General features: G+C 38.7%; 1 protein-coding gene across 1 annotated transcript in view; it reads left to right on the plus strand.

Annotated features, from left to right (window-relative positions):
- The window catches only part of rasa2 (RAS p21 protein activator 2), a 37,558-nt gene that overhangs the window by 1,334 nt on the left and 9,675 nt on the right, over nt 1-26,549 (plus strand). Inside the window, exons 2-16 of the mRNA XM_038693199.1 lie at nt 2,244-2,367; nt 6,882-6,985; nt 7,079-7,173; nt 9,462-9,538; nt 15,619-15,702; nt 16,687-16,759; nt 16,865-16,941; nt 17,437-17,538; nt 20,177-20,330; nt 20,598-20,746; nt 21,222-21,336; nt 22,605-22,679; nt 24,276-24,399; nt 26,043-26,149; nt 26,258-26,341. Of these exons, the coding sequence (XP_038549127.1) occupies nt 2,244-2,367; nt 6,882-6,985; nt 7,079-7,173; nt 9,462-9,538; nt 15,619-15,702; nt 16,687-16,759; nt 16,865-16,941; nt 17,437-17,538; nt 20,177-20,330; nt 20,598-20,746; nt 21,222-21,336; nt 22,605-22,679; nt 24,276-24,399; nt 26,043-26,149; nt 26,258-26,341 (1,544 nt within the window). The remainder of the gene's footprint in view (nt 1-2,243; nt 2,368-6,881; nt 6,986-7,078; nt 7,174-9,461; nt 9,539-15,618; nt 15,703-16,686; nt 16,760-16,864; nt 16,942-17,436; nt 17,539-20,176; nt 20,331-20,597; nt 20,747-21,221; nt 21,337-22,604; nt 22,680-24,275; nt 24,400-26,042; nt 26,150-26,257; nt 26,342-26,549) is intronic.

Below are 26,549 nucleotides of genomic sequence, written 5' to 3' on the forward strand. Positions count from 1 at the left end.
TTCCTCATCCTCATTCAGGGGTTGGGCTGGTCCAGCGGAGTACCTGTTTGTTTGGATTTGTTAGCTGTGTTTTTTTGTCAGCTTATTCAAATTCAAGGTGTGTATGGCTGCTCTCTTCAGAAGTTCCAGCCATTACTATCACTTTGAGATTCAAATTAAACAAATAGTACTGGTTCCCATCATTCACTTTTACTCATTGATAACAGGGTAATACATATGTGGCAGCAAATTTGCTTATTCTCAGTTTTAACACAATTCCATTAGTCTACACCCGCTGCTGTACCATCATCTGTGTCTTGGTGTTTGAAGTAATTGAGTTTTTGTAATTGTTAAGATTAATTTTGCCCCAGTGGCATTGCTTCATCTTCAATGGGTTCAAGCTTCATAAGAAATCAGTTTGAAATAAGACAGTAGGAATGGTGAGTTTATCTTAATGATAATAAAGCTTGTTCTTGTTGTTGTTTTAAATATGTTATCTTGGAAAAACATTTTAAACATTAAACATGCCCTTGAGAAACATTTTATGTTGCGAAAGAAGTTGTAGACCAGCCTAGCTATGTGGCTTAACTGTATGCCTTTACTGTAAGGCGAATATAGGCTACGTTTTAGTATGTAGGGCTGGTATGCATAGGCACACAATAGGACGACAACAGTTTCACTACTATGAATTAATGAGAAAACTGTGTAAGCAGAACAAAATAGAGGAACCATAATGGCATGTAACTCACTTTGCAGTCTTACGAAACTCCAGCCTTCCTCGTTCACACTTTGTCCTTTTGCCTACATCAATGGAGGTGGCATTCTGTGAAGATTTATTCTTACAGAAGCTTTTAGATTGGCCAGTGCAGTTGAATATTTGACCTTGTTTGCATCATTGTCAGAATAAAATCAGGAAGAGGCCAGTTGTTAAAATGACAAAGCAGTCTTCAGCTAAGATAGGTATTATTTAGGCAAAGACTCTGACCTTTAGGGTATGGTTTTCACAAGGTGACGTGCTTCTGTTTTTAGTGGAAATGTTTTTGAAGCAAAGAGATGGCAGTAGGGTTGGCTGACCAAAGTACGCCATATGTGTTTGTGTCTGTGTGCATATGCTTGTGTGCTCTTCCTCCCACCAGGTCACCCCAGTACAAGCTTAGTGACAACTTTGCTGTTTTCACTGGCCATTCCTAAGATTAGACATACACCATTATTAATAGCCTGTTAAAAGCTGATCTCACTGGTGGCTTTTCTTAATTAGGTCTCCACCTGTGCTCAGGGTACCTATCCAAAGCGAGAGGACCAATTTAGACTGCCTCTAATCCACTAGTGTAAATCTGAGTCATTGGGAAGTTATTGATAGTGCTGTGTTTGAGTAACTGCTATTTAGCTGTTCAGGTTTCACCTATCTGGCTTTGATTTGGTCATTGATTATGTATGTGTTGCACAAAACCCCGTGGCATGTAATCTGGGTCTGACTGCGATGTAATGAAAGTGTGTACAAGTGGTGTGTGTGTTTACAAAGGTGTTTGTCATTTGTGAATCAGCGCTGTACTGTCGCCATTGGTTATGCTGAGGAAGTCACTGTTTCATGTTTTTAACCACATAGGAGGCACAAGTCTACTTCAGCTACATCCGCTCTGCCGCTTGCCCTGACAAATGAGCCAGTGTCTCCATATGAACATGAGGATGATGAATGTGAAAGCATGTTTTAAAAGTCCACTGTGTATGATTGCAATTAAGATTAGCTTGTTCTGAGTCGGCTTCAATGAAACTTACTTTTATGTAAGGACATTTCTTTTCCTCTTTTGATTAAGATTAACAGCAGGAGCATATTTGAGCTTTTATGTTGTCAGACTGTAGGACTACCACTAGTGAATTGCAATGAATAAGCAGAGTAAAGTTTTTTTTTTTTTGTTTGTTTGTTTTTAGGATCTGAAATTTAAATGCCCATGTTCTCAGAACCTCTTGAAGGTATTTGTATCTGCTGACATGTCATTTAGTTCACTTCTCAGTCAAGCATACCAGCAAGATTAATATTTATGACTGGAAGGAGCTATAGAAATAGAAGAATGTTGTTGAATAGCATGGGTGGGGACTGTCTAAAACCTGTGTCAGTGATGTGCCAAAGACTGTGTGCATGCAACAAATATGCATGTGTTTGTGTAAATAATTAATAGTTATTTAATTTTCCCTTAACTTGGGAAAGACTGCTGTTGTTTTGATGCCAGTTGAGATGTAATGATGTTCTTCTCTTGTTGCTGCAGGTGAAGCTAAGAACCTAGGTCCAGTCTCAGGCCCAAATCGACAAAGGGATCTCTGCACCTTTTCCACTGTAAGTCTGGATCAGGAGGAGGTGTTCCGTACCAAGGTGTTTGACAAAAGCGGCAGGTAAGCAGGTTACCTCTGTAACTTCTGGTATGCATCTCCTTATTGTCTTATTTCACAGCTGTTACTGTACAGCAAGGTGTATAGTGTATTAATATTACAGTAATCAGCTTTCAAACATTACATTTTAATTCCATTTCATAAATACAAAGTTACACTAAGTTCAGCATGTTTATTCTTTAGTCTGGTACAGAGCATGGGCTAGCTGTCTTCTAGTTTACAGTGTTTACATGTTGAATTATTGTAGATAAATATGGAAGTTTTATTGAAGAGAGCTTTTAATTGAGTATTTGGCAAACTTTGTGTTGTCACAAATAAAGAGCAGTAACAAAAAATGGCTATAAAATCTCACTGGTTAATACAGAGAAGTAGAGGTCATAGAAAATATGAATGAGTGTACATTGACTTACTTGTGGTAAATCCACATAAATGGGAAATCCATATCGTCATCAGTTGGGGAAAAAAAAAACAGAAGCATTGATGAGTATTGTAAGTAGTAGTCTCAGAATATTTGATTTGTTTCCCGGACAGAGTGATGTTTAAAGCAACTCAGACAAAGAACTTTATTCTGGAGGGGAACTTATTGCACATGTGTACAGACATTTCAGCGTCTTGTGTCTAGTCATTGTACACCTCATTTTAAGTTATGTTGGCTATAGTAGAAATCTAAACATCCCTCTGTTTATGCTCAGGCAAAGGTTTTCAGGTTCAGTGTCTTATATGTCCATCAAGTCCAAATGTAAATGTAGGCTGTATCTGCTGTGGTCTGTCGACTGCCATGATTACTAAAAGTAATGCCAAGAATAATATGCAAAATACTATTTCATGTATATGCAGCCATTTCTGGGATAAAAGCTTGATGTGTGCTTTTGAGCTTAAGCTAAGTATCTTTGGATTTCAATTATTCTTCTGGATGTAAAACACAGCTTACTCAAATTAAATCTAGAGAACGGCAGCTGTTATTCTTTGTACAATTTACAGTTTGTTTCATGAATTGAAGTCAAAACAAAGCGAACAAAAACTCTAAATAACCTCTTGAGGAAATCTGTCATGTGGAAACAGAGAAACTCAACTTTGGACCATTTATGCTTGTCACAGTCAGATCACGGTTTGAAATTCAGTCATCTGGTCACATCTTACACACTGTCAATATGTGACTCAGAGCTTTAAGTGTGCAGGGTACCATTTTAGCTGGGAAACATTAAGTGATTCAGACTGAAATTAGCTATTTTACCATTAGCTTCATGTTCACATGCAGTTCAGAGAAAGGTGTAGGAGATGGGCACCAGGAAACCTTTCAGTTTTCTATCTACATCATTGCACATCTCACTGTAAACATGGGCCTGCCTTCTCTAGGTATTTCACAACAGCTCTTTTTTTTTTTTTTTTTTTTTTTTTTTCTGTCCTGATTTCGGTGCCGTTCAAAAGGATTTTACAGTCTCTGAGGAAGTGTGTCCTCCCACGCTCTCCCCTGTCTTTCTCGGTGTCACTCTCAACTACCTTAGCCTCTATTTAGCACATCTTAATAATCACTAAAATGTGGCCCACTGTGTTTTTATTTATTTGATGGTGGCTTGACTCATGCCTGCTGTATGGGCTCCTGTTTCTAATGGTTAAAAGGCCATATGGAAGCTGTAATTGCAGCTAATCCCATGGATAAAGCAGGCATGTTCAAACAATTGTGGTCAAGTGGCTCCAGCTTGTTTTCTCACATTATTTAGAAGCTAGGATGGGACAACAGAAGGAAAGGTAGTATGGTGGGTGTATGTTTGAGTGTGTACAGAAAAGGGAGGTTATGTGCATCATTCTGTGTGATGTTGAGGAGGATGTGTGGGCGTACACTGGATGTGTTGGCTAAACCCACTGTCGGGCAAGATATTTCACCATCCAGGATGCGTGAATTGTAGAGGGAGGCATCAGTGCATGCATGGAAGAGTTGTAGGACCAGTTTGCTTCAGTACTTTTAGTGAATATTTATACAGATATGCCTGTTTTAAGGCTTATTTCTAGGACCTGATTAGATTTTTAAAAACTGAGAAAATGGTACTGTAGCTCATTAAGCCATATGGCCCATTAACTCCGGTAATGTTCGACAGGCAAACATGTCATTCCTTATTAGGTTATTTAAAAAACTGGCCTACTATACACCAAGGAAGTGTCTACAAAGATGTATATTTGCCAGCTGGTAATTAATTTGACATTACATGTTTATTGATTTATTTTTTATTTCCCCCAAATAAACAGACCTCCTAACTTTGTCAACTTAACGCTCCTGATATGATGTGTAATTAAAATAGAATAGACAGAGGTTGCAGATTTACTAAACGGTCAATCCAGTACAACTGTCGTCTAAGTACTGTTCAGTCTGTTCTGGCCAGGTGGTCCATCTGCAGGCAGCACGTATATTGAGTTAGTGCTTAACCTACAATCAGCTATGTCAGATCAAGCTGTCTAGATCGCGTTATTGGTCGCGAGGCAGTTATGTTGGCAGGACTGAGTGGCACAGATGCTTGAACCCTCTGTGTTTGTGCCAGCTCCTACAGGGCAGTCAGTTCTCTGCTGAACACAGGAGATCTAACCGCTTTGCTGCTAGGCTAGGTTATATAGTATTGTTTAATGATTGGAGTTTGCATTTTCTCCACATGACTATATGGGTTTCTTGTGGGTGCTCTGGTTTTTTACCAAAAAAAAGACATGAATGTTCGGTGGATTGGAAACTGAAAGTGTGTGTGTGTGTGTGTGTGTGTGTGTGTCTGTCCTGCACTGGACTACCAACCTGTCCTGGGTGTCTCGCTAGGGCTAGATGATATTGCTGAACACAGTGTTTTAATATAATAGATATTACTGTTATTGACGTATACCCTGATTCCCAACATGGCAAATGTATGCAAAACTCCTTCTAAAATAATCAAATTGATGTTTAAAGAAATGGCGCACTATGAATTACATCACACAAAACAGAAGTCTTGATAACTCATTTTGTAACTTTAAGTCATTTTCCTCAATCATAAATTTTCAGCAATCTGTAATGGGGTTGGGACGATAGACGATGCCATCGTCCAGATGGTTGATTGTTAAGCAGGCATCGTGATTGTAAAACTGTTTGTAATTGTTGTTTGTACACTATTATACTCTATGTTAAAGAAATGACAAGAAAGCTTTGAGAGAGAATAGATGGCAAAAGTGACAGATTTAAACCCACAACATAGCAAGAGCTTTCCCCACAACCCTGATGAGTCATATGGGCACCCTGTGTTGTCTACCGTCTGCTCAGACAGTTCATTTCCCAGTAAATTAACAAATCCTGTGTTTTATCATGGTTATGCTCAAATATGATAATATTGGTACACTTTGGCTAGAGAGGACATCACCAGGTTTATTCAGTAATTGTCTGTTGGTTTTTTTTTTTCCCTACATAATCTAGAGCCATGAACACAACTTTGTATTACAGGATTATTTAGTGAGTACTTTGATATCATAGTATAGAATTAGGTCGGGTGGATGGCAAATATGGAGATGAGGAAATTGCAAATATAAAGTACATAAAGTTCAGGCTGCAACTAATGATATTTTCATTGTTGATTAATCTGTCGATTTATTTTCTCAGTTAATTGATTAGTTGTTTGGTCTATAAAATGTCAGAATATACCCAAAGCCCAAGATGACGTCCTTTTAAATGTCTTGTTTTGTCCACAACCCAAATATGTTGAAAATAAAATCCCATTAAAGAAGCTGGAATCAGAGAATTTTACTTTTTTATTTATAAAAACTACTTAAAATGATTAATTGATTATCAAAATAGTTGACAACTAATCACTTAATTGTTGTAGCTTTACATAAAGTGTCACTAATCGTAGCATGCAACACTCGCATTACTTAAGCTACTAGCGGTCCTAGCAAATAAATAATAATAAATAAAATACTAAAGCCTAGACCTGGTAGAGCAGCACACATTGATGTGGAGGGACCAGGTCCTAGTCCCAGGATCTGCAAGTGATGCTGGGGGGTCTTTCCCAATGTCCACTCTTGTGGTTATTTGCTTATTTGGTTAAGTTTTAACTGTGTATACAGCATTAGTACTATACATGGGGGTAAACGTGGATAATGAGATTGTCCTGTTGCTCATGTTTTAGATGTGTGTTGTTGTTTTTTTTTTGTTTTTTTTCCATAAAAGCATAAAAACCCATGATCCAGACTCAATAAAGCAAAAAACGGATATGGTGATTTTTATTTTCCAGTGGAGCATTTATCATTTCACAAGCAAATTATGTCTTTTAAATCGGATAGCACTGCACACAGTCAAAAATCAAGCGTCAAGCTTAACAAATCATTAATTAAGCCTATCTGTATGTGTCACGGCTCGAATAAGGTAATCAGGCCATAGCCACTAATCTTGCTACAGTAATCACACATTACACCACCTACTATACACGTTCGTTCTCACATTCTCACACTGTTTTTCCCCCCAAAACATACCACCTCACTTGCTAATTTAAATCTCTGCGTTTTTTTTACAGCCCTTTCTATGGAGAGGACTTCTACTTTGAGATCCCACGTCCATTTCAGTGTTTATCCTTCTACGTTTATGCCAAGAGTGTTTTCCAAAGAGACCTACCCATTGGTAAGTTGCATTTAGAAAAGGCACTTACATAAGTATATCTATTTGTCTGAATGGATGAGCTGCAGGTTAATGTGTGTTTTTATGTCTTTATAGGCAAGGTGTCGATCAGGAAGGATGATCTGTGTAAATACAGTGGGAAGGAGCACTGGTTTAGCCTTCAGCCAGTAGATCCTAACTCAGAAGTCCAGGTAATTTCCAGGAAAGTTCAATGTTTCAAGTGATGAGTCACAAATATCATTTAAATATTTGGCACTCAGTTTGTAGGATAGCTCATCCGGATTTTAATGTGAAACACACTGGGTCTGACTTTGAATTCCACATGCTTGGAAGTTGCCACTAACGTTACTGAGACTGCACCGCTCCCTTCGGGCTCAGGGGATGCATGCTTTCACAACTTGCAGCACCCCAACATAACAAGTAGGAAATTCACTTGCACATAGTCTAAAATTTGCATACAGATAAGATCATTTCCATGTCAAAGTAAGGTGTAATAGTCTCTGTCCAGGCTGCCGTGTTTTGACAGTTTAAAAACCCGAGGCAGGCTCAACTGGGTTTACTGATCGGCTGCCACCGTCAGCCCCCACTCAAAAACTGAATGCCAGCAGTCTGGTTGCAGGAATCAAATATGCAAGACTTGAGTTTGGGCTGTTTGGACCTGTGGAGCCTTTATGTCATGATGTGAAGGAATTAAAATATTTCTGAGGCTTCTTGATTTTTTTTAACAAGAATCCTATATCTAACAAGACTCAGTCCACCCGTTTGCACATAAACACTTAAGCGTGTGTTGTGAAAATACCATCACCTGTGTAAAATTAAATTATGACAACAGGTGGCTTATAAGTCCACATCAGTGGAAAAATACCACTACTGAAAATATTGTTTTTGGCATTTTAGCTTTGTTTGATCACTGAAAGTCATTATTTGTGCCACTGGCAATATTTAAATCTTAAAACCAAAACTAGTACATTTGGACTTTCACGTAGTATTTCAAAAGTCTGGATAGAATTGATGAGGCATTTGTCACCAACTCAGTCCTATCTTTTTTTTATCATGCAAATGTACTGGTCTGTTGAAAGATGGTTACTTTTTAGACTTTGCATACTGCCTAAATCGAGGTAGTCATTGTTTTATAAAACCTGCCCGAAACCCAAGAGGATGAAATTAATACTCAGTGGCATTGGTTCTCAACCTTGTAAACCTCACAGAGTTCCGTATGAATCATTTGATAGACAAATTTGCTGTTAAAATGAAGACAAAGACTTTTTTGTAAAATTGTTTGCAGCTGGCTGAAGACTTGCTGCCGTAGCGCACTCTAATGATTACGATACTATAGCTATCATCTTATGAACTTATGAGGCGTTTATGGTCCAGAGTCTGCCTTTTGTGTTGAATGTGTCTTTCTTTTTCTTCTTCTTTCAGCATTTTATTGATGTTTTTTTTTTTTTTTTTTTTTTTTTTTCCCAGAGTTGCAGTTCTAGTTTCCATCTCATATAGGGCATGCATGTGGGTTGTTCTATTTCAACTGTACATTTATTTGATCAGATAGTTTTTTTTTGTGGTCTGGTTGTGTTGGGTGAAACTACAGCACACTACCACTTTTGTGCTGCTGTAGCTAACGTGTTGACACTAGCTGCCATTAGCCCACGCCAGACTATTCTGGGTTTGTGCTGCTACACTGATTCACTCACAAGTAGACACTTTCAACTGCAAAGTTACATCAGTGAGTGATGGAGGTGTTATTACAATGCCTCTCTGGCTTGGTTCCTCTTCAGACAGGGGCTGTGTATGTACCCTGTGAGCAATGTTGGCTCATTTTCCAGTGAACATGCTCAGCTTATAAAGAAAATTGCAAACAAACAAAATGTACTTTTTTGGCTATATTCATTACTCAAAGTGTTAATTTGCTGATTATTTTGGCTCATTTGGACCCTTGCAAAGTAGTTATTGGCTTAAAGGCCTATCTTGCATCATAAGTACTTGCCATCTCAGCCAAGTGCAGCCAAGTGCTGAATTGCAGAGACAGAGTGCAAGTGTGTGGGCGTTTTGTTTAGCCCCCCCCAACACTTCCGAAGGAGAGACCGGCAGCCTTCACCACATCCGACCCCGTAAAGATCTTTCTGAGTGATGACAAAATTCACAGCTGCTTGTCACACATGTTACCTTCATTAACCTAAAAACTACATGAAACATGAGGTTGAGCTGGGCCACAGGTCTAGGACTAGGCCTAGAGAAGAAAAAGAGAGTAAGAGAAACTTGTTTCAAAGAAAATGCAATGAAAATCTTTAAACATGTGTAGTAAAATGTATAGAATGTTAGTGTTCGTTATTTGTATGTTTTCTTACAAACACATACTACAAGCCCACATTTTGATCATTTTTTACAACCCACACGTGTGCCGTGGTGTAAGACTGAGATCTCATGACTTGAGTAATTTGTAACTTCTCACCAGTCACTCTCCTCTCCCCATGTTCAACAGGGTAAGGTTCACTTGGAGATGCGATTGAATGAAGTGATCACAGAGAATGGCTCAGTAGGTCAACACTTGCTAGTCCGGTGAGTACCAAGATCCCGTGTTGCCAATCAAGTGAGGTTTAATCCAGTTTGTTGTCTTATGAGCTGGGAATGTTTGCAGGGAATCTGACATCAAGGTAGAATAGTGAGTGCTTCCACTGGCCTAAGATCAAATCCTGACAGTGATGTGTTGGAGATGAGGTTTTTCACTCTTTATGAAGTTTGTGACAAAGTGCTTTACATTAAAGGACTGAGTTTACATACAAATATTCACATATATACACAACAAAGTACAAGTATAGACTAAGCCTGCAATAACATTATATAAAAGGGGAAAACAAAAAAAGGGAAATTCAAGAGACTAAACTAGAACAAGAACAATTAGACATTGTTTGATCTCTTGTTTACCCTCAACTATTTGACACATAAATATGGTGGACACTCAGGAATCAATTAAACACAGAATCATGCATTTTGACAGTTCTTAATAGTTTTTTGATTTAAGTTTCTCAGACTCTTTTCTTTTAGTTGTGTGGTATGATGGGGAAACGCAAAACCCCACTGTCCTGAACAGACTAACAGATTAGGGAGTCTTTGTCCACAATATTCCTAAAACAATGTGTATTGTAGCTTTGGTTCACAGGCAGTAACAGCAACTGTAGCTCACAAAAAACTATCCTCCTTATCTTCTGTGCTGCAGTGACTATAGCCAGCCAAATAATTTTCAGTTGTATACATTTTCTCTGGGATTAGAGGCACGAGTTTAAAACATCTAATGCCCCAAAATATGTCAAAATAGGAAACATCTCTTAATAGTTCAGACAGAGGTATATGAGAAAGAAAGTTATCAAAAATGAGTCATGATTGATAAGATCATATCACTTGCCTGTCATAGCGGGTTGTTTTTTTGTGTGCGTGACAATATTACTTTATCTATCACCTTTACTTCCCAGCTGTTGTACCAAAATGTTTTCTCACGGTGAGGCGATGTAGAGCGCAGAAGAGGGTCTCCACACTCAACCTTCCTTAATATTTTTATGACCTCCAACTCATTCTGCTTAAGTTATTCTGTCATATTTAGGATGTATGAATTGGCCATGATGTTAAGAGCAAAATGAGCAACTAAAAGCCCAAAACATTTACCACACAGACACCAGCGATCCGTGCAGCAGCTAGTTTCGCAGTGGTAAAAACATTACATACTCAGAATAGTGCTCTGCAGGAATGTTTTGGAAGAGCTGGAAAAATGAGCGAGAAGAGCAAATTGTTGAAGTGCCAGTGTGAAAAAAAAATTAGTGTCCCAAGATGTTGATGGAAATTATGTGTTTGCTGGAGATCGGCCGAGCTTTCAAACTTGAGCCCAGTATGTAATAACCACCTCTTTACCTCGACTAGTTTTTGACTGTACCTTCTCTCGTTGGCCAGAGTCCGGCATTACTAATCTTAAGGACCTGTACGTTGGTATATTTGCGCATTTTAAATTCAGCCTCATTCAAACCTGTTGTGATATTTTCAGTTCCAGAATCCAACATTTTCTCAAGTCAGGGCTCAGATCTATGTTGGACACCCCTCTCCCCCCTGAAGTGTGTTAATAATTCTTATTATCCCAGATGCAAATAAAAAAATGCACTTGGTGTGTACGTGTATGTATAAAAATATTAAAATAACTGTATATATCTTATTTTATGTTATTATATTATATGCCATATTCTAATATACATTTAATTATCTGTTTAAGTTCTGTGTGTAGCATGAAGGGACTACAAACATTTCATTGTACAACCATGTGTTGTATAATATAAGTAAACTACCTTTTGTGTTCCGCATTTTTGACATTATTGTGCCTTTTAAAGATTCTCTCTTAACACAAAGTAGGCTGGGAAATGGCAGTTGGAGAACCTTTCCCAAAGGAAACATGAGGTGTTGCTGTGCAGAGAATAAATGGAAGTAGCTCTTGCACTAGACTCAGTTTGAATTAAAGTCCTCCATCATATCCACTATTCAAACGTTAAGCCTTCAAAAATATAGCCTCAAGACTACACAAGACTAGTAATAGATGTCATGGTACTTCAGCAGACTTTACTTGTGTGTTCTGGATCTGTCTTTATCTATCTACCTACCTACTCTGCAAGTATTTATTTTTCTCCAAAGTCACAGGCAGACGCTTTAGTCTAAATGTTTGGACAGCTATTTTTGGGGTTTCAGTCAATGATCAACCACAACCACTGAAATTAAAGAATATTTCAGCATTTTCATCATTATTGGCAAGAAGAAGAATTTTATTAAACTGGAAATGCCTAGCCCCTCCTCAGAAGTCCCTCTGGCATAAAGACCTGAGGATGTTTATAAATCTTGAGAAAACAAAGTTTGCACTGTGAGTCTTCACAACTTTATGTGAAGGGATTTATTTGTTTATTTTTAACTTTATCATTACACTTTTTAAATGGGTCGTTTTAAAGGGAGGGCTTATGGAGATGGGATATAGAGGCCTATTTGTTGATGGGGTTCTCACTGTGCTCAATGCAACTTTGTTCAATAAAAATAAAGCAAAAGTTGTCAGAAGCTCAAACTGTTACCAGATGATGATGATGATGATGATATGGGAGGATGGTCTGCTCAAAAGAAGACCTCATTGAAGAATCCTCTTGAGCACACGAAGTGCATGTACAACCACAGTGTAGCGTGTGTATGTTAGACCTCATGTTGTTTACGTATGTTGTTTTGCATCCCCCATTCATACTTGGAGAGCAGGGTAATGAGGAGGAAGTGATGGCATCTGAGCAGGAAGCCTGCGCTTGTCACACTGCAACCGCTGTGGTTTTCTGCTGCCGTCATTCACTGGCTCTCAGATTGTTTTGCTTAAACTGTCACCTGCTCACTGTCAGCTCTCATTATATCTGCATAAAGGATGAAGCAGGATCCTTTTTTTTTTTCTTTTTTTTTTCCTGCTTTACATCAGCCTGACCAGACAAAGTAGCATAGTTAAAAATCAAGGGCGTATCATTTGCACACTTTTTTAGTCATCCTGTTGCAGTGTGATTAGTCACCAGAGATGGCCAGAGTAAAGCAAAATGGTGTTGAGATGCAAATGAGACTATAGGGAATACTGTCATGACACCCTGAAAGATGCACAAACAGCCTGACATTCTGTCTGTTTGGCTTCTCCCTCTGGCCTCACTTAGCAATGGCCTGATTCTTATTCTCTGGTGACTCCCGCTTAGCAGCCACATCCTGTTTAGGGTGCCCACAGTGTCTGATTGTTGTCACTTGAAACACCTGTGAAAAAAGCAGTGGTCCCTCTGTGACACGAGCCAAATATGAGGGCAAAGCACGACTTCTAAATAAAGACTGGATCAACCGTTCATCAGTGCGTAGTGCTGTTGTTATATTGTTTTTTGTTTGGTTGTTTTTTTTTTTACTTTTGACAATCTGATGATGGCTTTACACTCCACCTCCATGTCTCAGGATTGATACTTGGCAGAAATATTACTTTTAAATGGTGATCTTGACAACTGATGCCAGATTCAGCAATCCTGAGAACTGATAAACTGGACATAAAAGTATGAAAATCATTTTGAATTGCATTGAACTTTATACACTGCTCAAAAAAATAAAGGGAACAATAAAATAACATCCTAGATCTGAATGAAAGGAATAATCTCGTGAAGTACTCCTTTCTTTATATAGTTGAATGTGCTGACAACAAAATCACACAAAAATTATCAATGGAAATCAAATCTATCAACCCACAGAGGTCTGGATTTGGAGTCCCACTCAAAATCCAAGTGGAAAACCACACTACAGGCCGATCCAATTTTGATGTAATGTCCTTAAAACAAGTCAAAATGAGGCTCAGTAGTGTGTGTGGCCTCCACGTGCCTGTATGACCTCCCTACAACGCCTGGGCATGCTCCTGGACAGTCTGTGGTGCAACGTGGCGTTGGTGGATGGAGCGAGACATGATGTCCCAGATGTGCTCAATTGGATTCAGGTCTGGGGAATGGGCGGGCCAGTCCATAGCATCAATGCTTTCCTCTTGCAGGAACTGCTGACACACACATGAGGACACCAGCCACATGAGGTCTGGCATTGTCTTGCATTAGGAGGGACCCAGGGCCAACCGCACCAGCATATGGTCTCACAAGGGGTCTGAGGATCTCATCTTGGTACCTAATGGCGGTTAGGGCTACCTCTGTGCGGCCCCCCAAAGAAATGCCACCCCACACCATTACTGACCCACCGCCAAACTGGTCACGCTGGAGGATGTTGCAGGCAGCAGAACGTTCTCCACGGCGTCTCCAGACTGTCACGTCTGTCACATGTGCTCAGTGTGAACCTGCTTTCATCTGTGAAGAGCACAGGGCGCCGGTGGCGAATTTGCCAATCTTGGTGTTCTCTGGCAAATGACAAACGTCCTGCACTGGGCTGTAAGCACAACCCCCACCTGTGGACGTCGGGCCCTCATACCACCCTCATGGAGTCTGTTTCTGACCGTTTGAGCAGACACATGCACATTTGTGGCCTGCAGGAGGTCATTTTGCAGGGCTCTGGCAGTGCTCCTCCTGCTCCTCCTTGCACAAAGGCGGAGGTAGCAGTCCAGCTGCTGGGTTGTTGCCCTCCTACGGCTTCCTCCACGTCCCCTGATGTACTGGCCTGTCTCCTGGTAGCGCCTCCATGCTCTGGACACTACGCTGACAGACACAGCAAACCTTCTTGCCACAACTCGCACTGATGTGCCATCCTGGATGAGCTGCACTACCTGAGCCACTTGTGTGGATTGTAGACTCCGTCTCATGCTACCACTAGAGTGAAAGCACCGCCAGCATTCAAAAGTGACCAAAACATCAGCCAGGAAGCATAGGAACTGAGAAGTGGTCTGTGGTCACCACCTGCAGAACCTCTCCTTTATTGGGGGTGTCTTGCTAATTGCCTATAATTTCCACCTGTTGTCTATTCCATTTGCACAACAGCATGTGAAATTGATTGTCAATCAGTGTTGCTTCCTAGGTGGACAGTTTGATTTCACAGGAGTATGATTGACTTGGAGTTACGTTGTGTTGTTTAAGTGTTCCCTTTAATTTTTTTGAGCAGTGTAGCAACATGTTAGCCTTCTGTAACCAATGTTGCATCCAGGCATCATGACCAAATTTGTTTTTGCACACAACACTATGATACATGAATCAATGCTGCAGCAAGAAAGGAGGGCCCAATAATTAGCAATACTCACATTATACTGTATAATGTATGATGATGATAAAACCTCAAAACATTTGTTAGCTTTATACAGTAAGTACAGCATTCATCAGCAGTGTTAGATGTGTGTAAAGTATAACTTTGTATCCTATGCGTGCATTAAGCCTAATTTGGGTAAATGTAATTCATGTACTTCAGAAGTAGTATTTACATATTACATAATCATGTGTGTTTGTGCGTGTGAGAGAAAGAGATGGCAATAATGTGATGAAATTAGATTTTTATCTTTTGGGGCTGTCAGGTACTGTTTAAGGTAATTTGTTTTAAAACTTGTGGAAGTTGATGTCCACTTCATTTGTCAGTCACACTGATTGATTACTCTATATGTACACATGTATTGCCTGAGGGCGGTAAGTATATGTCAGTTTTAAAAGTCATAAATGCCTGTTGGTGTTTAGAAACATTGTAGTTTCATAGGTTTTCCCATTGTAATACAGTGGTGCCTCAAAGTTAATTCCAAAATTACCTAAATAGTAGTATGTTTTCATTTCAGGTTCATAAGTGTCCTGTTACATAAACTTGTTTTTTTTATGTCCCGTGATAAAAGACCATAGAGGGTTAATACCAATGGCATTTCCTCTCAGGCATCTGTTGAACCAACAAGAAATTATTTACTATTTATGCTCTTAAGACAATGTGGAAAGCTAATCCCTCACAAGGTCTTGGGCCACTTTCAAGTCTGTCGATTCATAATTGATTGAAAGTTTTATTCCAAGATGACTGTGGTGGATTGCTGCTTATCTATGACTATGTAAATAAATCGAGTGAAGATAAAATGTAAATGAACACAGTATTAATTAACACACCATGTCCATGTTGTGTCCCTAAACAGTGTCTCTCCCTCCTTGTGTCTTTGTGACCTCCTCTAGGATAATAGAGTGCCAGGGACTGCCGCTGATCAGCGGGCAGAACTGTGACCCGTATGCCACCGTGTCCCTCGTTGGACCTGCCAGGTAACTTTTTGAATGAAACACATACCAAAGACAGCTAGGTAAACAACCTACACACAGGGTGGTTGTCTTGTTCTTGCATGCTTTAAGTATAGAAGCAGCTTTCTCCTTTTTAACTTGTTTGTTTTGTTTATTAAAAATAATACATATATGGAGACCCCTACCAATTTCCTTAAATAAACATTGTGCAGTTTTTCCAAACTGAAAGTTAAAAGAAAAAGAGCAGAACTGGTAGGGCTGAATGCTCGGGAGAATGTGTATTTTTATATCAATATTCTCAGTTTCATTGAGAAACATATTAAAATTATTCTTGTCATATTTCCAAGAATCTGTACCAAACAAAGACGTTTTCTTAAGTCTCTAGAATATGATGTGTAGGCCAGGACATCTCTGCAGCATGAAAGTATTTGAAAATTGCAGTAGTTATATTGAGATTTTGAAATCTTTTATTAAATTATTATTATTATTTATTAATTGTTCAGCACTAACAACTGGTATTGTTATCCTGCATGACCTGTCTGTCAGCTATTAATGTCAACTTTAAAGATATCAGATTTGTTTTTCGGCTGCCTCCAAGTGTCAAAAAAATCAGTTGCAGGTTTTACAATGAAATGTTCAATCAATTCTAAAACAGCCTAAGCCAATAGAGGGCAGCTAATATCCGAGTGATATCTGTGATCCATTTTGCACCAAAATTGCTAAAGGAAATTGAGGCTAAGGCGAGCATGATGATTTGCAGTGATCCAGTCTTGAGAAGGCCATAACAGCTTTGTTTACGTCACTAGATTAAAACTAAAATACCTAATTTATTACACATTCCTCATTGTAGATTTTTAAAAATTTATGTAATCTTGCAGAGAAATAAAAACTGAATTTAAAAAACGAATGGTAACTGCAAACCATCATGGAAATAGTAGGGAGGTGGGTTTTTTGTTTGTTTGTTTTTTTTAAAGTGAGTATCAGATTTGCTGTTATGTCTCTCTTCAGGTCTGACCAAAAGAAAACAAAGGTAAAGAAGAAAACCAGCAACCCACATTTTGAAGAGACCTTCTTCTTCGAGGTAACATTTACAACTGCACATTTTGCTGTCTAGCCACAGGGGCTAAAAAAGGGCGCTATTTGTATGGGTAAGCCAGTAAATGAGCCTTGACATGTTCATCTTCAGGTCACACGGTCCAGCAGCTACTCTAAAAAGTCTCATTTCCACGTGGAGGAGGAGGACATTGAAAAACTTGAGATCAAGTAAGTTGTTATTTTCTCTCATCTGTGCATTTCTGTGACTCTCTGACTCTCATATTTCTTCCTCTATAATCTTGACAGAAGGAAAAAAAAATTTCAGGACAAAAAAGTGAATTTAGATCTGGTGTGTTCTGACTACTCATTGAGAGCCTTGGTTTCTGGTTAAGGATATGTGGGGCTTCCGTCACAGTGGACTCATAGCTCAGTGGGTAAGACTAGACAGATTCAAAGGTAAACACTCCTGCATGGTTTTGAGGTTTGGATTTGAGGTGGTGTCTTTGCACTGGTATTGTATTGGCTTTTGTGCACCAATCAGGTAAGCACCACTCAGTCTGGTCCGTTTTGCCATATTGCAGTTGGATGGTTATGTGTTTGTGCTGAACACACACACACACACAGCAACAAATAGCCTGTCTTACTTGACGTATACATGTAGTTTAATGATATATATTCATAGATGAAATACTTGTTTCAGTTCCCATCCTCTACCTTTTGCAGAGTTGATTTGTGGAACAATGAGAATCTAGCACAGGATGTGTTTCTGGGGGAGACGCGGGTCCCCGTCAAGATCCTGCAAAGTGACCACATCCACAAAGCCTGGTAAGGACTAGACAAAAGAAAATGTCTTTTCATTTCTAACATTTACCATTCGATAGGAATGTAAACATAATGCACCCATACATACAAGATCCATATTTTCTTCTGTCTCACTGGATTTACACTATTAGCTGCAGACTTCACGGCCGTTCCTAACTCCGTCAAGTCGACATTACACAGACATAGACACACTGCTACAATCTGCTGAATTCACTCTTTACTGTGGTGGTGGTTGTGGCAGTGGTGGAGCTCCAATTTCCACTGAGGATAAACATCGAAAAATCACCAGAAAAAAGCCTTTCCTTATAAATCCAGATCTTGGGTCATATCCATGAGATTCAATGAGCTACCTAAATTTAAATATTTTATTTAAATATTTATTTTAATGGTACAAATACAATACAAGTCATGCTTTTATTTTTAAATAAATTTACATTGTAAAATATAACATTTTGTATATATTGTGAGCAGCTAAATGTGTAAATTTTACACAGAAAATTAATGTGGACAGTTTGTAACAGCTTCTGAGGTGTACCGCATTACGTCCTTTGTAAATACAAATACAGTGATGAAGATGAAGATGGTCCAAGATGAAGATGTTTGTGAAATAAACAGATACACATAGTAACATTGCATTATATCCCTATTATCTGCTTTATAACATATTCCCATTGAGCTAACAGATGTTTAAAAATGGATTGCGCAGAACGAATGTTTTGTTGTTTTGTTTTTATGTATACTTCTTTAGGGTTGGTAAAACTGCCAGTCAGCCTCACTTGATTTTTTTATTTTTTTTTGTCAAATGTACAGCTACATGCAGTCAAATATTTTCACATGCATCGTTTTGCCCTAAAGGCTTTCATGTACTGCCATGGCTGAAAATGAATGGGCCCATTTTAGATTTTCAGGGAAGATAATGGAAGACTAGAAGACCTGCGCAGCATACATATACCACTCCTGGCTTGTGTTTGTTAACCGTCAGAGATAGGATTTTATGTGTAGTTGTTTTTGTTTTTTTACAATTTCTTAGTTCAAACAAGGGTAGCTAGTTTCTTTGGTTACTGGACTGTGATGAAAATAAGTCCAGGACTTTCTTATCTGATGGCAAGTCTGATGTGTTTGTTTTTTAATAAATGCATTCGATTGCTTCCAATTTATAAAAAAAAACAAAAAAAACCCCAACAAAGTCAGACAGACACTGTCACTCTGACCTCATGGCCCGGTCACCTTCCTCTTAACTAGTTCAGTTTTTTACACTTGGGAGGTGGAGCTTTTTGCATTGGAGTCTCTGAGTTTATGATCTCCATCTTTCTTATCCTTCAGGACACCTTGAACTGTTATGTTTTGCGTGTAATTACAAGGTGATTTGACAAATCTTCCTAGATTTCTCAGCGTTCAGCGAGTTTTCCATTGTGTGGGTGTTTCCTAGCTTTACGTCAGTGTAGCTCATATGGGATTATGCCAGATAGCAATCTGTTAGTACATGAGGGCTGTGAACTGAGTGCGTGGGTGGCTTTTTGCATGGTGGCAGTACCTCATGTCCTATGTTTATGCTGGAAACGCTCCATTTTGCGCACACAAAAAAACTGTTCAGCCTCATGAAATCAGTACAGGTGATCTGTTGACTTCTTTCAGAGAAGCGTCTCTGTGCATGTGTTCCATGATTACAGATCAAGCAACCTAAGCCCACAGTATGTATTTGCAGCTTTTGAAGCACTGCAGTTCATGTCTGCATTTAATCGTTTTGCTCCACCTGTTGGCGTTCAGGGAGATTTGCATGTAGCACTAATAAAAGCAAGATCCTCCTAAACAAAGCGATTTGTTTTACAAATCCATTGATCTTTGGTGGAAGTTAACCAGTCCATCAGACTTGTATAAACAGATGGAAAGAAAAGACAGCTGTCTGAGTTTTATATAGTGTTTACAGGTTGGCATTAGCTTTATTGTAACTCCCTTTAAAATGAGTTTGAGCTGGTGACTCTTCAGAGCAACAGTAGCTACAGTAAAACATCCTCTAGGTGCATTAATATGTCCCTAAATAGTTATGTATAATAGTTTATTATACACTAATGGATGTTAATGTACTTGACACATCTGATGATGTAGGGATGTATCTTTTGGTTTTGTGTTCGGATTTATCAGGGGGCGGGGGGGTTGTTATTTACATATAGTATGTAATTTATCTATTGCTGTCTCCAATGTAGTATTTCTCATATTCATTGACTCTATATGATGCTTATGTATCTATTAACAGCATCACAGCACTGTATTCAGAAGCTATTTTCCAACCAGGTGCATGCACTGCTCTTTCTGCATTTAGGCAAGGTGTAGAATAAAAGCACAATAAGGGTCAGTAATAATGTAATATGTAAAAATGTAATAATTTGTGGTTTCAGATGTGTTGAGGTGGTTTCAGGTCGGCAAGATTGACCGTCAGCCGACTCTTTTCTTAAAGCGGCTGTGAAAATTATTTGGTTGATTGTTTGGCTCGTGTATTATTTAGTATTAGGTAGGTTGAGTTGTGTTTCTATGTGCAATTTTAATATCAAACTTATTTTAGTATTGTGACATGGAAAAGTATTTGTTTTCCCGCACATTACAGCACAGTAAGCTGGTGTCTTGTTGTCCTATGGTCCAACAGGTATCTCCTCCAGCCCAAAGGGAACGGCAGCAAGTCCAAGTCTGATGATCTGGGTTCCTTGCGTTTGAAGCTAACCTACATAGAAGACACGGTGCTGCCATCTGCCTGCTACACACCACTCTGCAACCTGCTGCTCAAATCCCCAGATGTGAAGGTAAGACAAGAGCTCAAGTTACAGTAAATCTTAAAATGGAGGAGAAACCTTTTTTAAAATGACAGAATCTAGGCCAATGATCACTGATGCCATCCTGGGGCTTATTTAGGAGTCAAATGCTCTTAGTAGATAATTCATGGTGGCGTAGCTTTCCTCCATGTGGCACAATCACCTCAGCCTTCAATTACTTAAATTGTATTGAGAGATAATCGCATTCCCCACCTTTTCACCCTCTCACCTGCCGCTCTTTCTCTTCGCCTTCTTCAGCCCATCTCGGCGTCAGCAGCACACATCTTGGGGGACATCTGCAGAGAGCGATATGAGGCTGTTCTGCCGATGGTTCGACTGCTGCTCCACCACAATCGCTTTGTGCCTTTTGTCTCTGCTGTGGCAGCGCTAGAGCTGGACAACACTCAGTGAGTACTCGCACATGCACACCTACAGTGCAGTACAGGTAAATGTCATGGCCAACACCGTTACTTCTCCTCGTGAAGTTACGTTCCTATTTCTTTCTCTCTTTTTTTACCTGGATGTTATTTTTGTAGTTTCTGCTCTCATTCATTGTGACTAAGAAAATGTAACCAAATTTAAAACAGGAAGCCGATGTGAAATACAATAATAAGCTGATTCTAAAATTTGGATGTTGCATAAAATGTCAAACCCGAATACTGTAATTGAAGAAGGAGTGCTTATAATAAATAAGACCTGAGTCATTTCCTTTTAAAAACTGGGCTGGACTGTCAAACATTTAGATGTCGAAACACAATGAGTACTTTAATGAGGATTATCTCAATTGGTCCAAAACTAGCTAACATAAAAACAAAACTAAACTGTCAAGAAATGTGGTGAGTGTTGGTTATAACGTCTGTCTGATGTTCTGTGCCCATACAGGGAGGCTAACACTATATTCCGTGGTAACTCACTGGCAACACGCTGCATTGATGACATGATGAAGATTGTAGGAAAGAATTACCTGGCGGTTACCCTGAAGCCTGTAATAGATGAGGTATGAGTAACAAGGACACACATACACATCCAGTGTAGATGCCCGAATAGGCATGAGTCAGTATGGAAAACTCTCCCTGAACAGCTGCCTTTCCTCTACAAACAAACAGATGTGCAGATGTAATTGGTAGTTTGGAGTTATTACAGCACATTGCATTGATCACTTTTTTAACCCCTTTCCAGTAATTTCCTCAAACTGTTTCGCATTAATGAGAGTTAAAATTGTAATTTTAATTTCTAATCAGTGGTTGACTTAAGGCTTTTTGATCCTGGTCTGACTGCATCTACCCAGTGTGCCACAGTGTATTCTTGGTTTTCTTCATATTCAGTAGGGGTGTAATGATTCTTCAAATCTATTATTATTATTATTATTATTATTATTATTATTATTATCATCATCATCCATCTTGGGTTAATAAAACTAGCCTAACTTGTGGGACCAAAATCATCACATGACACACGCAGTTAGAAGACAGTAATAGATATACTGTGTAATAATTACAAAATATAGTCCTACAGCTTGCTGTGGACTGTTCTTGGGCGGGCTGCCCAGGTATGTTTAGCGACCAATTGTAGAATTTTGCAGAGAAACTGGGAGAGAGAGATGTTAACTGGTATTGCGCAGTCAGGGGGAACATTTTACAAGCACGGAGCGACAGTGAACACCAGTGCAGATGTCATTCGATACCACCTTGCTTTCGATCCACATGCGGCACACCTGCTGCTGTGAAAACCGAATCACTGGTGAGTTTATTAAACACACATTAACAATAAAACATTGCATACCACTGATAAAGAAAGTCAGCAGAGACACATGGGAATAGAGACAGAGTGTAAAAAAAGTGTAGGTGTGTTCCTAAGTGTGGGGGAAAGAGAAATTAAGCGAAAAGGAGCAGACTCAAGTATCAAGTAAACAATAAAGTGGAAATAGAATTAAAATGATGAAATAACCTACTGTCCGGACATTTGTGTCACGGTTTCGGTCTCTGTTTCAGAACAATTACAGCCTTTAATATTAATTTTTTTTATCTGTGACTTAATATTAGTGTTTACTTAAACAGCTTATTGAATACTAATTTGGGTTCTTTGACATGTCTCGGGGGAATAAAAGCAAAGACTGTGAATGTCTGCGGTACTCCTACTCCTCATCTTCTATTGTGGTCCATCTTACTTCAACACAATAAGAATAAATCCAAGTCTTTGTTCTTTTTTTCATTAATACAGTAGGCCCAACCCTAATTATATTTTTGTCCTCTTAACCTTTCATAGATTTGTGAATCCAACAAGACATGTGAGATAGACCCCATAAAACTAAAGGAAGGTGACAACGTGGAGGTCAACAAGGTAAATGCACTAATCTCATTACTTCCTTTGTTTTTGGGTGTAGTGCTACAGAAGGTTTATTCACAAATATGTCATAAAACAAAATGTCATTTCAACTCCCACTGACTTTCCAGTGGGGCTGAACGATTAATCACTATTAGCTAATCGTGAAGACGGCGATTAAAATGTAGGTTAATTATGCAGCGCATCTGACCTGTTTTAAGAGACATATTATACTGCTTTTCCAGTCCTATATTGTAGCTCTGTGACTCCTGTATGGCAGCTTTGCATGATTCAAAGTTCAAAAAAAGAATTGTCTGTCTTATACTGGCTCTTCATGTAGGCCTTCATTTCAGCCTCTCTTTGAACAAGCTGTAGATACTCCTGTCTCTTTATGGCCCCCCTGTCAAAGCCCACTTTCTTCTGATTGGCCAAGACCTGAAGCATGTTACCATGCTGGAGTTGTTGCTGGGCATAACAGGCAGACTGAGCGTTGCCATGCCGTTAGTGTGGGAGCACATGACCAAAAATGGAACACCGGCTCCATATTATGTAGAACGGAACCGTTGGTTGAAAGAGCAGTTCAAAACGGAGCGTTCAGAACAGGAGGAAACCTGAGGTTTTTGCTCACAGTGATTTCTTATAAATGCTTTAACCTCATTTTTTTTAAACTCTTGCCATGTTTAACATGAACATCCAACATTGTAACACTGTAGATAAGTCATAAAATGTGGAAAAGCATAATAGGTCTCCTTTAAACAGTCATGCAGTTACAGATTCCGTTGTCATCCTTGCGTGACTGATCTGCTCGCCAATCACAAGCTCCATGCGCCTTCTGTTACGGTCCTACTCACCAATCAAAGCGGGCACAGGTTGTGTAACGTTACATTTTACAACAAAAAATGAAACTAGAGGAACAGACACAGGCAGCGGCCATGCCGTGTTTTTTCCCGGTCTGGACTCGCACTGAAGTGAGTCAGCAGCGGAGCGTTTAGCTGTCCTATGTTAATGTTATTAATTTGTCATTTTTGAAAAAATGACAAATTAATCCGTTCCGCTCTCTGCTGGTTAACGTGACACATCCACATGGAGCATTTCTGAATAAGAGCGTTTTGCCTGTCTGATTTTACTGACTTGTTCAGGTTTTGCTTATTTGTTCAGTTGTCCTTAATTGCTGTGCTTCTACTATGGTTAAGTTGGCTACGTAGTTAAATTGTTTTTTTTGTCTGTTTTTAACTGCGTTTATTGTTGATTTATGATCAGGAGTCTGCAAAGTGTGTTTTATTTTGAAAATCGAATTCTCTATTCCGTTCTGTGTGACTTCCTGCCTGGTTCATCTGCTCAGTGCTGTTTGACGTGGCTTCTGTCAAAAATAGACTGGCAGTGAATATTGAACTGCTTATTGAAAAATCAATTTTAAAAAATCGCAAATTGAATCGTAATCGCAATATCTGTCAAAAATATTGCAATTAGAATTTTTTTTTTCCAAATCATTCAGCCCTACTTTCCAGTACCTCATCCATATCATTGTTGATTTCAGTGGCTTTCACCTTCAACATATCCATTTTACTTTATTTATCAAATGTATCTAAGTAGTACTTTTTGTTACCTCTGCAGGAGAATCTTCAGGGTTATGTCCAGAAAGTCTTTTCCTCCATCACCCAGTCCAGTTCCACATGTCCCCCACTTATGTGTGATGTCTTCAGGTCACTGAGACACTTGGCCTGCAAACGCTTTCCAGGTAAACGAGTCTGTGTAAGAGGCTGCTGTGGCATTTTTGCTGCCACTTTCTCGGAGAAATTCATTCCAGCATCTAAAACAAACCAAAACAAGAACAAAACCCACCGCAGACATGTGCATATAGGATAGGAAGATCAGTGTTAATCTGTCATCACTTTTCTTTTACAAGACGCAGGTTTTTTTCTTCTTTTCCTAAAATTGGCTCAGCAGGTTTATTGTTCCAAAGGCACTGAATATGTTGGCTGTCCCCATAACAAATAATATTATAATTTATTATAATCATAACATAATCATAACAAATAATATTATAATTTACTGGCTACGGTCTGTCTATTATTTTTCTATTTATTATTCTGACACTGTGTGCTGCAGTATTTATTTAATTTTTGAGCACATGGAGTTCGACAATTTTCACCCCATGGAACAGTAAATGGATGGGCTATCTTTAAAATTAAAAAAACCTCGGACAATGTGTTTAGCAGGGCTACAACAAACGATTATTTTACTAATTGATTAATTTATTATTTTCTCGATTAACTGATTAGTTGTTAGGTTCAGAAAGGGGTTCGCAAAGCCCAAGGTGACATCTTCAAATGTCGTCTTTTGTCCACGACCCAAATATATTCAGTTCACTGTCCAAGAGGAGGAAAGAAACCAGAAAATATTCACATTTGAGAAGCTGGAATCAGAGAATTTGGATGTTTTTTTTTCTTTTTAAAAAGGATTCTGTACTGTAAATCAAAATGGTTGGCAATTAATTTAATAGTTGACAACTAACCAATTAATTGACTAATCATTGCAGTCCTAGTAGAGGAATTCCCACAGATCTAAAACTGGGCTTTTACTGTAGCTCTATATCAATAGCTTTGTTTACCCACATAATGAAAACAAGTGAATGAAATTAATTTATGGCCCAAATAGGGCTGGGCAATAAAATAATAATGATTGCAGTGTAATTTTCTTCAATAACAATATAATTAATGTTCAGTCAATCTTTGATTTTAATTCTTTTAAATGATGAACGGATTAGCACTTAATTATTCTATTAAGATATTTATTTTGTTAAGGGGAAAAGGGACTGAATAAATTTTAATTCATTTTACGCATTCATATTTGTTGACAAGGTTTTAATTTTTTTTAATGTTCTACCTCAGATTTTGGTAATAGATCAATTGTTTGGCCTGCGTTATAAAGAATAGTTTAAAAACCACCAAATAACTATGTTTTTTTCTTCAACTTTTACTCAGGAGCAAAAATCAGCCTTTAAACTTAGAAATAATGATTTGACATTTATCGTGTTGATTAATGATACTGAACAATATTAATTTATTCATCATGATGACATTTTTGACCATATTACACAGCACAAGGCCTAAGTAAACTTAAACATATTAAATAGTCAAGCTTTTGTAGTGTGGTAAGGCGTTAATATATGGTTCCACCATAAGGTGGAGCCAAATCATTAAGTTTAACCTGAGTTTCATCTCACAGTGGCTATATTCTTGTCAACTTCCAGTATACACATGCCAGAAACATTGATTCATTTAAACACCACCCCCTGTTGCTTTTATACTTTATAAGACTTGCTTATTGGTTGAATGAGCTTGATGCCAGGTTCACTAAATTTGTTCTTTGTCTCTACAGCTGACCCACATGTTCAGTACTCAGCTGTTAGCAGCTTCGTGTTCCTGCGGTTCTTTGCGGTCGCTGTGCTTTCTCCGCACTCCTTCCAACTCCGCTCCCACCATCCTGTAAGTGCATGGCTCCACAACTCCCCATTTAATAAATGTACTGGAGGGCAAATTTACATGTGGCCTACACAATACATTGTTGTCATTGTACATTTTTTTGAATTTTAGGATCCTGAGATTTCCCGCACACTTACACTCATCTCAAAAACAATCCAGACCCTGGGCAGCTGGGGCAGTTTGTCCAAAAAACTGGTAAGACTGACAGTAAAGATGAGAAATTCTGTTTAGCAAAGTGGGAGGACGAGTAGACGGTCCATCATTCACTCTGTAGAGTCCTGACTTATTAGTAAAGGTGTTATTAGTAAAGAGTGAGACTGATGAAACCACTGTCTGGGCTGAATCTACAATAAGGTCCTACATTCAGAGGAACACTGTAGTGTAATAGTGTTAACTATTAACT

The sequence above is a fragment of the Micropterus salmoides genome, unplaced genomic scaffold (genome assembly GCF_014851395.1).
Source record: "Micropterus salmoides isolate LMB-PRFRI ecotype aquatic unplaced genomic scaffold, ASM1485139v1 Ms_hic_scaffold_3, whole genome shotgun sequence".
Lineage (NCBI taxonomy): Eukaryota > Metazoa > Chordata > Actinopteri > Centrarchiformes > Centrarchidae > Micropterus > Micropterus salmoides.